Genomic DNA, 14258 nt, shown 5'->3' with positions numbered 1-14258 from the left:
TAGAAATAAACCAACGGCGCTCCAATAAGCGGCCCTTTTTCTTGAGTGTGTAATTTAACAAGATAATTTAGAGCTAGTCGAAGAATCTAGTTTATCATAAGTTTTGTTTTTGTTTTGTTACGCAAAATAAGTATAACTTCTGACACGCGTACATAAGTACACATACCGATTTTTTTTAATAGTACTACATTTATGATAATAATGAAATTCATTTTGTTCTATAAGATAAGTTATTACTATTGATGATTTTGCAGTGAATAATCTTTAAACGAGACAGCGAAACTTTGCATTACGAATTTTCATATAGATACTAAATCATATTACACTAAGTAATTATTTTGAGATATTGTAAACCTAATTAGGTATTATTATATTTTCATATTAGTCATCAGGTATCGTATATAATCAGGATAATCTGATTCTGTATAATCAAATTGTTCTACTGTACATAATATATTACAAGTTACTTGTAGGAACTGTCATTTTAGTTGTAAACTTGGTTACAATAGATGTTATTATTTATTATATTTTACAAGTATGTAATTATTAATAAGTATCAAAATTGTAATGTTAATTACCTCATAAATGTTTTATCCAGTGCACTCCTTCGTCTGGCAGCTATGTCAGTGATCGACCTTTTAACGAGACCTCCTTGACCATCGGCATCCTCGTTTCCCGTGGATGGAGACGACAAGTAGTCTTTTGATGGTAGCTCTTCCCCTGGAAGCTCTTTCGCTGCTGAAGCGAAGAGTGGAAGAAGCGCGAGAAGTATGATAGAAACCCGCATTGTGACCTGAAAAGAAAAATAGATTGAAAATTTATTTAATTGTTGTTATCAAAGTTTTTTATAGGTTATAGCGTACTCATTATGAATTAAATCATATTTACAACACTTTTTAAAGGTGGTCCTTTATTTCATAGATACTACATACATGCGGAGCCTTGTTACAAGAATGAATAAATTATCTATTTGATTATGATAGTTTCACCATACCAACTCAAATTTCTAGAGTATACTAACTACTTGGTAAAGAAATAATATCTTCATGATGACCTAATATTTCTTCTTCTTCTTTCTTTTTCTTATTTTCCTACATACATTATGATGTGAAGACTGATTCAGTAGTGTTTAAATAACTGGATTAGGTACTGTAAATTTCAGATGTTTAATGTTGTCACATTTTTCCTTTGTCAGCGTTTATATAATATATAACTATTTTACCACGTTTTTATTAGCTCGTATTCTTGTTTGTCTAGTACTAATTTTTTTTGTGTGTTCAGTACATATTTTTTCTTGTTTGTCCAAGATTTGTATTGAACGATTGAAGATTTTTAACTAACTTCCCGACGAAGCTTTTAGAATATATCATAACACGACGACAATGCATTCTTTTAACACGTTTAGCCATTTTTAAGCAGAATTGAATTCATTTTCAGTTAAATCTATTCTGTATGGAAAGTTGTCATTGTTGGTTGCTAAGGGGGTCCTTGCAACTAAATTATTAATATATACGTGCGTTACAATGGAAATCAATATGAAATGTCAAAATGACATTTCAGTATTCTATATTTATTCAGTATTTCTATCAAGTACAATAAAAAAATTAATAACACATAGAATTGTCAAGTTTATATGATTCAACAGAAAATTTAAAAACGTGGTGTATAAAAAGTTCTTTTTATCTTGTAATTATTTAAACATAGACTTGGTATCTTCTTTTATATTTAGATTTAAAATAAAAATTCTTTGGTTAATTAGATTTGCGGGTAAATTCAATTATCTCCTACCGATACGTGAATATCTTACAGAATATATCTACATGACATTAAATTACTAAAGAACCTAGTAATGTTTGCATAAATCATTTAAAATCTTCATGATTTCGTGTCATATCTAGTAATAAACCAGGCAAGTAATAATTCATAGCAAAATAAATACACGAGCAAGTCAACTTGTTAAAGCAAACTTTGATGCAGCGATGCACAACCTTGTAATTAGTAAAGCTGACCCGATCTACCACATATCTGTTCCACTGCAACATTACGTCTTTATGCAGCAGTGTCACCAGTTGCGAGAGGCCAATTTTATAGGGTTATTTTCTCTTCTGAGTCTGGAATTTTTATTATTTTTAGTTAAATAGGTACAAATGAGAGATACTTTGACACTCTACACTTTACACAAGGTACCTTCATAATATTTAGAAGATACTCAGTGTTAAGTAAGGAACGTGACCGACACAGCAAAATTAGTTGGGTGTTTGACGTGTTCGAACATATACCACGACTCCTGCAAGTATCAGGTAAGCCGAAGGCGTACGGGAATAGTTTTTTTCTTTGTGCACGCCGCCTTGAGTTTACTTGTGTTCGTTGTAATACCGATTAATGAATAAGTCGCCAAGAACCTGTTTGACGTGCTGACAAGCATTTATCACTGAACACCATTTTTGTTGCATTTGGAAAATTTGTGGTGCCATACTGTGGACATGAATATCTCTTTTGTAATTTATTACAATTTTTAACTATTTTTCTCTCTTTCATGGGCATATTTAACTTAAAGTTGAGTAAATTCAACCAAGCTTACATGGGTAACTAACTGCTCCTGAGACATTCTCAGTCATAAAAATACTGATGCTTCACATCAATCATAGAGTCCCGTAATACGTTCGATTAAGACCGAGTGTGGTTTGGTGGATCCATTTAAATGTTTGAGGTGAAATCACTGGCTTATCACCGAAGGTTTGAATCACCGTTTATACATGGGAGCATTCTGTTGTTTCAGTTGCACGGTACACCTGCAGTGTTTTCAATATACTGTCATTGACAAAAATATTCCAGATAAGTAAGTAGAAGAGAGTAAGAAAAAATTCAAGTTGGCAGGCAAAAACGATAGATTTTCTTATAAATAACAAAAGTGTCTAGAAACTAGCACTAAAGATATATATCATAATCTTGAACATTGTTTTAGCCGGAACAAAATAATATTGAAGGAGAATTAATTTTACCCCACTCATAAAGACCTAAATCATACAACTAAAACATAACCGGGTACAAATTTTGGTTTTTATTTAAATATGTCAGTTTATATAATTAATTTATTAATATTTGACATAATATAATATGTACAAGAGGCTTACATGTTGATACAATATTGTAGTATTTTTGTGAGAAATTTTAAGCTGTTTGCAGTGTCAAAAATGCTAGATTTAACGCCATATGCCAAATTATTATTTTGCAAGCTGGGTGTCTATTTAAAAATTTTAGATCTAATAAAATGCTAATATACGCTGGTTCGGAGCATAATTATAGCGTATATCAAACATATATGTTGCATCAAAGCAATTATAAAAGCTGAAGAATGAAAGCATTACACAATATTTTACTGAACTGAAGTCAAGGTAAGTATTGGGATATATTAGTATTTTTGCGGTAGGCCGCAGTAAATGGCATGCGCAAGTCGATGGTTATGCGCCGCTACTTTAGTGCAATTTAGTCTTCACATAGTATATAAAATGATATACGGGGTTAGCGTTAGTACCTACATACTTATTAAATTTCTAAACTGCGGGGTGCTTTTATTATAGGTATTTTGTCTGCAATAAGATTAGTTCCAGTTTAGGCACGCAGATTATTTTTCGTTCAATAAGTAAAAATATGTTTCCAAATTATCATAAGAAGCTAAACTCAATTTCAAATGAATCGTTTTTTGCAACGCTGACTTCGACTTTCGACCTCATTGTTTTTCTGGCCATTTTGGCAGATTTTGACTGACAGTATTCGATTTTGGTTCAAAATGTGCTACGGGATTGATGCATCATACCAGAAAAACGACATTGCACACTTTTTTTTGCCATATCGTGAGCTTACCGTAATAGCACGTGATGGCAATGTGCTCGCCCTATAAGAGTTGTATAACTTATTGATGGATAGTGACATAATATAATATCATTGTATCCGGCCACTTTCATAAATTACAAAAAGAAAATCTATTTTTGGATTCGGAAAACGACGTTACTCGTAAAATTATTGCTTACTACGGTATTAAAGTATTTTTTCAAATTTTCAAATGTAATTATACAACTTGATTACTCATTGATTAAAACCCTTTACTGCATAGTGTCGCAAATTTGCGACATTTGAAACTATTTCGATATAGCCAATGCCATCTGTGTAAATTATCAAATAATATCCCTTTTCGATGCCTAGAAAACTGTTTTACCATAAACATCCCACTTTAACGATTTTGTTTGGACATTTCAAGAAATAAAGCATTTCTGCATTAAAATCTCTGCATTTCTGCTTTGACAGCTGACAAATTCGTATGTACGCGAAAATCCACATTTGTAAATAAATAAAAAAAAATATACAGAAGATTGAAATTGGTTGAATAAAAATATCTACACATCATAATATAAGGTGTGTACATTAGTTTTGTTATAATTGTTTTCATTTGGTTTTTTATTTTGTAATACTGAAATGTAAGATTTCCAAATGTCGTAAATCTGCGACACCCCGCAGTAACATACAAAATTTAATGAAATTTTCGAAAAATATTTTTTTTATTATTTTTCCTTCATTCACAAGGCATTTTGACACCAAGAAAAAATAAAAATTTTCAAAAAAAAAATCATGCAGTGATAACAATAGGTGGGACGTAATTTCGCACTCGTTGCCAATCGTAGAGCGATATTGGAGCTGTGAGCACGTCAATTTGTTTTGTGATGGCGTCGGAAGAATATATTCTTAAATTGTGTAAAGATGACTAAAAAACGTTACGCATTTACTCGAAAAAGAAAACATGTCAATGAATATAATTATTATTATTATTATTACTAATATAACGATAAACATAATATTAAATATACGCATGTTGAATTTTTATGACAAATTATGTTTTGTTCATCACGCGTCGTTTGAACAATCTGCGCGTCGCGTAGTCACAATGTTTTTAGACCATGCCTCAACTGAAGTATAGCCTTAACATTTTTATAAAGTGAATATTAAAATATCATTGATTTAATAATTTAGATTGCCTGCTTTGCGTCCAACTTCTGGACTTTAAAACTAATGCTCTGAAACTTTGTGACATTTACAACCAAGCTTATTTCAATATTAAACTTTTATTTACATAGTTGAAGTTGTATTTCATAAATGATAAAGAGTTCCTACCCAAAACAGGTGAAAACATACTTTCTATGGGTTTGAACCTTTTCTGCTTGAAGTAGTTCATATCATGCTTAGATACCTAGATTAGGTAGATTAGCTAGAAATAAAGTTTCCTCACAATATTAAGTTTATTTTTAAATTCAAAAAGTATCGAACGTACATAATTCTAAAAACACTTATGAGAAAATATAGCCAATAGAAAAAATCTTTTTCGAAAAACGTTAGATACCCGGCAGGAATCTAATCTGCGTCACTTAGGTAATGCGCCATGTGCATTACCACTATGCTACGAGTGCCATGCTCAATTGCGACAAATTTTAACTAATGTTTTTTTTAATACCTGCTCATAAGCGCTTTCCAAATTGAGTTACGGTAGGCGATCGGTTTTTGTATTCTAAATTAAGAGTGTTTTCAAAATTATGTATGTTCAATAATTAGAATGGTAGATTCTTAAATCTTGTGAATTATTTGTTGAATAAAATAAATAGTTAATTAAAAAAGTATCATTTATTTTATAGTTTTTGAAAAGGCTACACTTCTAAAAGTAAATAAATAACATGTTTATTTCATAGTTCGTCATTCTGTTACTAGTTGTTCCCAGTAGCACCACAAACAACCCTGACAAAGTATTAATTTTATTGTAAAGCGGAACCTAGAATAATTGTTAATCGATTCGCTAATAAATTTATTTCCATCAAATTAAGCACAACCAGTAGTTTAAACCTACATGAAAGTTATCTTGAAGTTATCTTATTATGTATGAAATATTATCATTTACGTCATGAACTAGTTCATGACATTAATGAGAATTTCCCATTTATAAAGTTCAGCAGTTTCTATATTAGGTAGGGTAGAGTGTGGCTATTTGGAGCATGGGTATATTCGGAAAATAATTGGTTTGTACCATATAAATATTAATTACATATTATCATATATACTATAATATGTGTTTTAAATCACTTTTCCGATATTATGTATATAATATTATGATAAACGTGGCTGGACAATGCTAATTTTGTTGTGGGTTTTTTTTAATCAAACTATAATAATTATTTAATTTGCACAGAAAGGGCTAATTCTATCAATCAAAAATGCTTATAACTAGTATTATAATGATAATAATATAACACTAGTTTTAACTAGTGCTGACGTATTTGGGTAATATTGCACAATATAATATTATATTTTTTTATTTAGCAAATCAATAAACCGATTAACGCTGAAATTTGCCACAATTTTTCAAGATGTCCACAAGGTAAACTATGGTAGGATTCTTTTACGTTTAATAAATCTTTAATGTTGAATATTTTCAAACTATAATGTGACTAAAATGAGTTTTATTTTGATCGTAAATGCATAGTTATATAGTATTAAAATTATTAATCTTGTTTGATAACTTGAACATCTTTATCACACAAACATGTTTATGCTTATACATTGTATAGTGAAGAGGCCAATCTGATAAATACGTCATGTTCTTCAAAATAAGTCTTATTTTTTACAACGTTTTTATTAGCTCGTATTCTTGTTTGTCCAGTATAAATCTTGCAATCGATTTTTAACTAACATCCCGAATAGCTAGACATTTGAAACTTTTAGAATATATCAGAACACGATGCCAATGCATTCTTTTAATACTTATAGCCATATTTAAGCAGAATTGAATTCATTTTCAGTTAATTTTGTTTTGTATGGAAAGTTATTTCAGAAAAATCCGTAAAAAGTAAAAGACTATTTTTGGTTGCTAAGTGGATCCTAGCAATTAAATTATTAATATATACGTGCATTACTATGGAAATCAAAATGAAATGTCAAAATGACATTTCAGTACTCTATATTTGATTGTTTATTTTTTATTTACTTCATATCAAGTACAAGTTTGAGCATATTGGACATAATAATTCAACAGAAATTTTAAAAACGTTGTATATTAAAAGTTCTTTTTATCTTGTCATTATTAAATATTGAGCTATAAGCTAACAAAAATAAAAATCTATTTTATTTTTTAATTAAGTATTTAACTTATGTACAGAAGAAGATCCAAATTGCCCCGATCTACCCGACGACTAAATTTTAAATTACCTTTACACATCAAATAAGGAATTTGCGACGTTTAATAATTTCAAGTAGCGATAGCTCGCAACTTAGTCCACCTGAGATACGGAAATAAAAAGTAGTCAGATGTACACAATTAAACAAGATATAAAGAACTTTTTATATAGGTACTTACCACGTTTTTAAATTTTCTGTTGAATCATATAAACTTGACAATTCTATGTATTAATAATTTAGGACAAATAAGGCAAATGTCAACAAATCATTTTTTTGCTATTTTGCAACAAACAAACAAATATAGAATATTTAAATGTCATTTTGATTTCCATAGTAACGCACGTATATATTAATAATTTAGTTGCTAGGACTCCAGACCCCTAGCAACCAATAATGGTGTCGAAATAAATTTTCATACAAAACAGAGAAAAAACTGAGGGTTACGCCTTTTTCCTTTCTATATTCGATATTATTAGTATAGTATGATCACAATCGCTATTAATAATCGGCACAGTACTGCGGTATCAATAACGCCGTAAAATATCATTTATTTTTTCAGACAGAAACTCTAGTCTATGGGGACATATACGTTATGCGAAAACTATGAAACTATACTACGTGCTGTTAGCAATGGAAAAAGGCCAACAAAGTAACATCAGGTCAGCTTAGTATCAGATATTTATAATAAACAAATAAATCAATTATTTCAACTTTTCCATTTAACTGTTACGAAAACTCGTTAAATGAAAGTCGTACATTTCGATCGGAATCAAAACGATGATTAACAATCAGAAATAATCGTGAGTCAAGAGTCCAATATTAATTTCACGTATGTAGTTCTAATGATTTTGTATTTATCTACGATACCTACAGCGTATCTTCGTGCATTCTCGTCAAACAAAGTGCATTTATGTTTTCTGCTCACACTAAAAAAATTGACGGCATGCATCCACCCGAAACTAGGCCAATAGTATTTGCCAATGTCGCAATATTGGAAATCTGTCTCTTTGTAAATGAATATAAATATGTTTTCAAACATCATTTAAGAGTTTATTAAGATCTTTTAATATTATTGTAGTCATCAATATCTTAGAGAAAATAATATTTATTAAAATATCTGGACCCACACTAGAAAACCAAAATAAATATACATCTTTGACCTAGATTTACATAGAATAACAAATGAATAAAAAATAATACTATCCTGTTTTAAAACCATATTTTGTAGCAACCTGTTTGTTAACTCTACGATAGTAAATATAAGTTAGGTTATTTATATAATATCGTATAATTATTAACAAACACTTTGTTTTAAATCCGTTGTAATGAAATTCATAAACGACAGTTCAATTATCATAAGAATCTATATTAAATCTAAAATTAAAATAATTAATTTTACATCATTCGAGTGCTTTGAGTAAAGCTCTATTTTCTCTTTTTTACGTGTGGTACGGATGCAGTTTCATTTGCGTTTAAACTATTTCCGGTTTGTCGGCCGATAAATCAGTTTCCTGTAGCAATATTTACCGTCCACTGCAAAATGGCAACACTCGACTGTACAAAGTATTTTAACAATTCGCACAGTTTTCACTAGATAACGTAATGATGTCGGTTAGCGCCGGAAACGTTTTAAAATTCCTATTACGTTGAGATTCAATTTAATAATGTTATTTTTTAATATTTACAAAGGCAAATGATTTTGTTTTTCCGATATTGGGTCAAGCACGTTGCATGCTTTCTTTTCTTTCTTCGAGAAAAAATCACACCATTACAGAATTTCCGATAACGGTGGCAAACATTAAATATTATCTGTTGTCTAGTTTTGAAAAAACATAATAATTATTTTCCATACTTACTAAGGGTGCAAACATCTTAATTTTATTATGGTACGTATATTATATGACTACTATGGCAAAATGTCAAAAATGTACATGATTAATAATACACTGTAGTTGATGAACATTACCAGTTATACCTGCATGCCAGGTGTTTATCGGTAAACTCAAATGGCGAAGTGTCTGGGTATGAGTATTGTATCTGGTAGTAGGCGGAGTAAATGTGGAAGTCAGTGGCACTCGCAAGATTTTATAAACCTCGCTCCATACGCGTAATTAAAAATCGATAAAAAATATTATGGATATTTTGTCAAAATGGCGGCCTTCCAGACCATTTTTCTGTATGCCTGTCTGTCTATTCTACACAATTCATTACAATACTACTAAGGATGGCAAAATTTCCATTTACACCGCGTATAAGTTGGAAAAAATATGTAGGTAGCTAAATAAAAATGTCTTCTGAACTTTAAACTACTGTATGTAAATATACCTAAATCGTATAGAGTCACGGATAATATTCATACAGCAGATAGTAAAGGAGTATTTTTGGACTTCTTCTGAACCGTCTCCACCATAAGACTGTACTTCAACTGATACAAGGCCCTGACAATGATCCACTCTCAATTAGTCTGCTTCTAACTAAGGTGTTATGAAGAATTTTTAATACCGTAACATCCGGAACATCCATGGCCGCGTGCCTTAAATGTCAGCCTATAGCGCCGTGTGTACCAGGTTCGAATCCTGGGTTTGGCAAGAATACATATTGTTTTTAAATTTGTGTATGAGTAAGTGTATGGACCTAATAGGTTGAGCAAGTGGCTGAAATCCATTTCGCGTAGAAACAAAATCTGTTAATACATACCTCCACTCTGTGGAGGCCCATATGATATTCTAAGGATTGGATATGGTAGGAGAACATCCGAAAAGAACCGGGAAGTATGCAAGATAAAGCCCAACATTTTTGCTACTATCGTACTTCGTTTAGACGACTTGTCTATTTACCACTATCTACGTACTAGTCGAATTTCTACGCTTATGTGTTATTGCTGAAAAAATAATATCGTTAATTCAACTCATCTGAACTAAACAATAATTATTCTTGTTTTCAAACTAAATTATTATTCTAAGAGAGACGCTTTAATTGCCGAGTGCAACACAACTCCTTGCATGCGCTAATGCAATTATTATAATTATGTTGTGCACAGTTTTCGATGCACCTAATAGCACTACGTCATTATATTATGCAGGGATTCACAAAGGCAGTAAATGCAACTTATCAAACCTTTCCATAGACAATTATTATGAGAACTACGCATCGTATTAAGACGGGGTATAATGCATACTTGAGACATCTAATGGAGGGATTATGCAAGTACATGCGATCAAATAAATGCACATTACTAAAAAAATACATTTAAAGATGTTTTAATAAATCAATAGTTACGTACCTAACTATACAAAAAATATTATGTGTGCGTTTGTGTGTGTGTGGCTTGCACACGCGACAGAAGAGAAACGTTTTGTTTTTATGTTTGAGTAAGGACTTTCAGAACCTTAAAAATACACCTATATATTATTACCAACTATGATAATATTTAAAAAGTATACACGCATATGGTTGAAATTGCATGTAAAAAATCCAAGGTTTGTGAAGTCGCTAGGTACCTACCAGCATTCATTACAATAAACAACTTATTTTATAGTTTATGAATGCCATGCTTGTTTCGGGGAAATATTCTAATTGTGTATTTTTGTTTGAATTGCGACTTTTTGTGTTATGTGACAGCTCATTTAAAAATACCTATTCTATGATATAACGACTAACGCTTATAACGAGCAAATTCAGTCGGTCCCATATTCCTCGTAATAACCAAGTTCGACTGTATTATGATACTTTTAATTATAGTTATTAACTAGTTGAGATTAATTCCGATTATAATAAATACTTAAACAATAGTTATCAAGTTTAATTTCTAATCAAAATCGTGAGAATAGTTACAGGCAGTTTTGAGATTTCAACGAACTTCTGTATGCTGAAATAAATTTAAATAAATACTTTCGCTTTCCACGAAGCCAGTACATTATTTAAGAGGGACGTTGGAAATTATTTGAGTTAAGAAACTTTCAAAGGAATTTTAATCTTTGTCTTCGAATAAATCAGCGAAGCTTAAAGCTCGCTCGCTGATCTCGAAAATTAAAGATTGTACACCGGCACATATTAATAATATAAACCATATTATAAATTTATTATAATTACCTACAAACATTATATTATTATCAAATTCATTTGAATTACGTGCATGTGCAGTCTTAAAATTCAAGAGACCGTGAAATGTATCGTCAAATATTTTTCGTTCACGTTTTTCTTAGCTCGTATTCTTATTTGTCCGGTGGTTGTTTATCCAGTACAAATCTTGCAATCGATTTTTAACTGACTTCCCTACTAGCTAACCATTTGAAACTTTTAGAATATATCAGAACACGATGCCAATGCATTCTTTTAATACTTTTAGCCATGTTTAAGTAGAATTGAATTCATTTCCAGTTAATTCTGTTTTGTATAAAAAGTTATTTTGGAAGAAATCCGTAATCCAATCCACTATTATTGGTTGCTAAGGGGGTAGTCCTAGCTACTAAATTATTAATATATACGTGCGTTACTATGGAAATCAAAATGATATTTCAGTATTCTATATTATTGTTTTTTTTGTTGCAAAATAGCAAAAAAAATATTTTTTGACAAATGCCCTATTTGTCCTAAATTATTAATACATAGAATTGTCAAGTTTATATGATTCAACAAAAAATTTAAAAACGTGGTATATAAAAAGTTTTTTTTTATCTTGTAATTATTCATATTTCTGTCTGAGTATATAATATTATAAAATCTACATTCATCTCGGACCAAAGTTAGTGTATATAAATAAATGTATGTATAATATGTAAAAGAGAGATCCAGAAACTTAGAGTAACACAACGCGGTATGGAGAGGTGTATGATGGGCATAACGCGAAATGACTAAAAGAGGAATTAGTGGATAAGGGAAAGGACAATGTAATAGAGTTTGCTAAAAACCTCAAATGGAATTAGTCTGGACACATAGCTCGAAGAAGGGAAAATCGTTGGATAAATTTAGTCATCCAGTGGTAACCAAGAGGTACAAAACGTCCGCAAGGTAGCCCTAGAGGCCACTGGATCGATGAAACCCAACGCACAGGACCGATAAAAGTAGAATAATCTTGGAGAGGCCTTCATCGAGCAGTGGATAGATTCAGGCTGATGATGATGATTATATTTATGAACAAATTCACATAAAAACTGGGTTGGAGTGATTTTGCTGCTCGAAAAATATTTTTGTCAAAAATGACGTGTACCTATGTGTACTTTTTGTAATCATAACTGCTTGTTATGGAGACTAGCTCTGCACGGTATAAAAAGGTGCACGTTGAACATAACAAATAAGGAGAAAAAAATCTGTAAGTAATATTGTTATGTAATACAGTTTGCTAAAATCTTCTTATGGAAACGGGCTTCACACATACTTATATCGAAAAAGATACAATGTAGTGTCAATACTTAATAGTAGTAATTAATCAAAAGACATAAAAGTCTGAAACATAGACCTAGAGACTACTATAATGACGAAATAGTTAAGTTCTGCTAAACTGCTAAAGTATGAGATGACGCAACCTAATATAAATTTATTATTTTGTCAAACTACGTTGTAGGTATGAAGTCTGGATAATTAAATATCCATAATATTTAATAAAATGATAGAGTTATTAAGTAACTAATACCAGTGTCATAAAATATACATTCAGTTCTATAGGTTAGTTTATTAATCGATAGCTATTTTCTTTGTCACACCGTTATCAAGACTACAAATATAAACAATTTGTCTCTGATAAGTATTTTATGGTAATGCCAGTTGGGAGGGCAGTGACTGTGTGTCAACTGAATTGCTTCAAATGTTGATATATTCCACTTACGTGAGAATGGGTTTACTAAGCTCATTCGGTGTACTTCTGTGTGGTTTTTTCATGATAATTCTGTTTATCTTCCAATTTTATATTTATAAGATGGTTTTATTTATTTATAACATAGAAACACTTTAGCCCACGTTGGTCGACAGTTATAGTATATTATAGTTAGAACATAGAAAATACTTTCGGTTTTAGTATTTATTCAGAGTTCACAGAGATTAATCAATAATATAAGAGAATACCTACTTCAAACGGTACATGAAAACAGATTAACAAGACAAGATGACTCACTCGACCAAATAACCAGATGAACTTGCCAAATGATTAGTTCAGTTCAGGTAGGTATCACATTTGACAACTAGAAACCACAGTATCACTAGAAACGAATCTTGATAGTTTAAAGTGCTTAGTTTCAAAATAGAGTAGCTGTAAGATCAAAAGGGTCAGAGCTAATCAGACTAAGCAGAATGGCTGTAAAACTGTGAGAAATATCAATTACCAACGGAGTTAACATAGAGTTAAATCCTAATCCGTCTACATAGCGCTTGCTTGCCATCTATGGTTCTCTTTTCGAAGTCACGCCGCTACATATTATCAATACTGTTGCATATTTATTTCTGATCGTTTTCAATAATTTATGTAAGCTAAATAATTTTGAATTTGAATTTGAGCTCACGAAAAGAGGTATATTACGATCCTCTCTTTCTTTTACTTCTGTAACGACGTGTTCACAGCTCGACTTTTGCTCTCCGATTGCCAGTCAGTCCGAAATTTTGTCGCACCTATAGTTGAAAATTATTTGCCGTTTCACTGAAGTACCGTCTTAACTAAATTAATAATAAATATAAATCTTCTTGAATTTAAAGAATAGTAGTATCATTATATTATATTCTTAAAAAAAATACCTACCCTATTATGAAAAGAATTTTAATTAGATTTTGTACACTGATATAACTGCTGTCAGGCAATTTGGCTCATTATTATTATAATTGTGTTTCTTGGATTGGATTGGATTATAACAAAGGCTTGTGATAAGAAGCCGTATTAGTAAGGAAGAAAATCTGTACAATAAAAACCATTGACAGTCAAAGAAAGTAAATTAATTAAGAATGGTAATCCGATTTTTTGAAAAATTATGTTAATATTGAATTAAATACCTACGCGTATTTCGTATATTCACTGTAAAACTTTGATCAATACAAAATAGAGATTTGAGGCTATTATT

At 30.8% G+C, this 14258-nt stretch overlaps 1 protein-coding gene and 1 long non-coding RNA gene across 2 annotated transcripts in view; one reads left to right on the top strand and one right to left on the bottom strand.

Annotated features, from left to right (window-relative positions):
* The window catches only part of LOC147077626 (uncharacterized), a 306465-nt gene extending 301871 nt beyond the window's left edge, over positions 1-4594 (top strand). Inside the window, exon 3 of the long non-coding RNA XR_015069237.1 lies at positions 4516-4594. This is a non-coding gene — a long non-coding RNA (uncharacterized LOC147077626). The remainder of the gene's footprint in view (positions 1-4515) is intronic.
* Positions 1-14258, bottom strand: part of FMRFa (FMRFamide related propeptide) — a 169167-nt gene that overhangs the window by 2603 nt on the left and 152306 nt on the right. The window contains exon 2 of the mRNA XM_085940117.1: positions 579-793. Within this exon, the coding sequence (XP_085796243.1) occupies positions 579-787 (209 nt within the window). The 5' untranslated portion in view covers positions 788-793. The remainder of the gene's footprint in view (positions 1-578; positions 794-14258) is intronic.

Source organism: Rhyacophila brunnea, unplaced genomic scaffold (genome assembly GCF_057557595.1).
Source record: "Rhyacophila brunnea isolate RB1 unplaced genomic scaffold, BYU_Rbru_1.0 scaffold_12, whole genome shotgun sequence".
Taxonomy (NCBI): Eukaryota; Metazoa; Arthropoda; class Insecta; order Trichoptera; family Rhyacophilidae; genus Rhyacophila; species Rhyacophila brunnea.
Note: the sequence above shows the minus strand (reverse complement) of the source record. Positions and strands in the feature narration are given on the sequence as shown.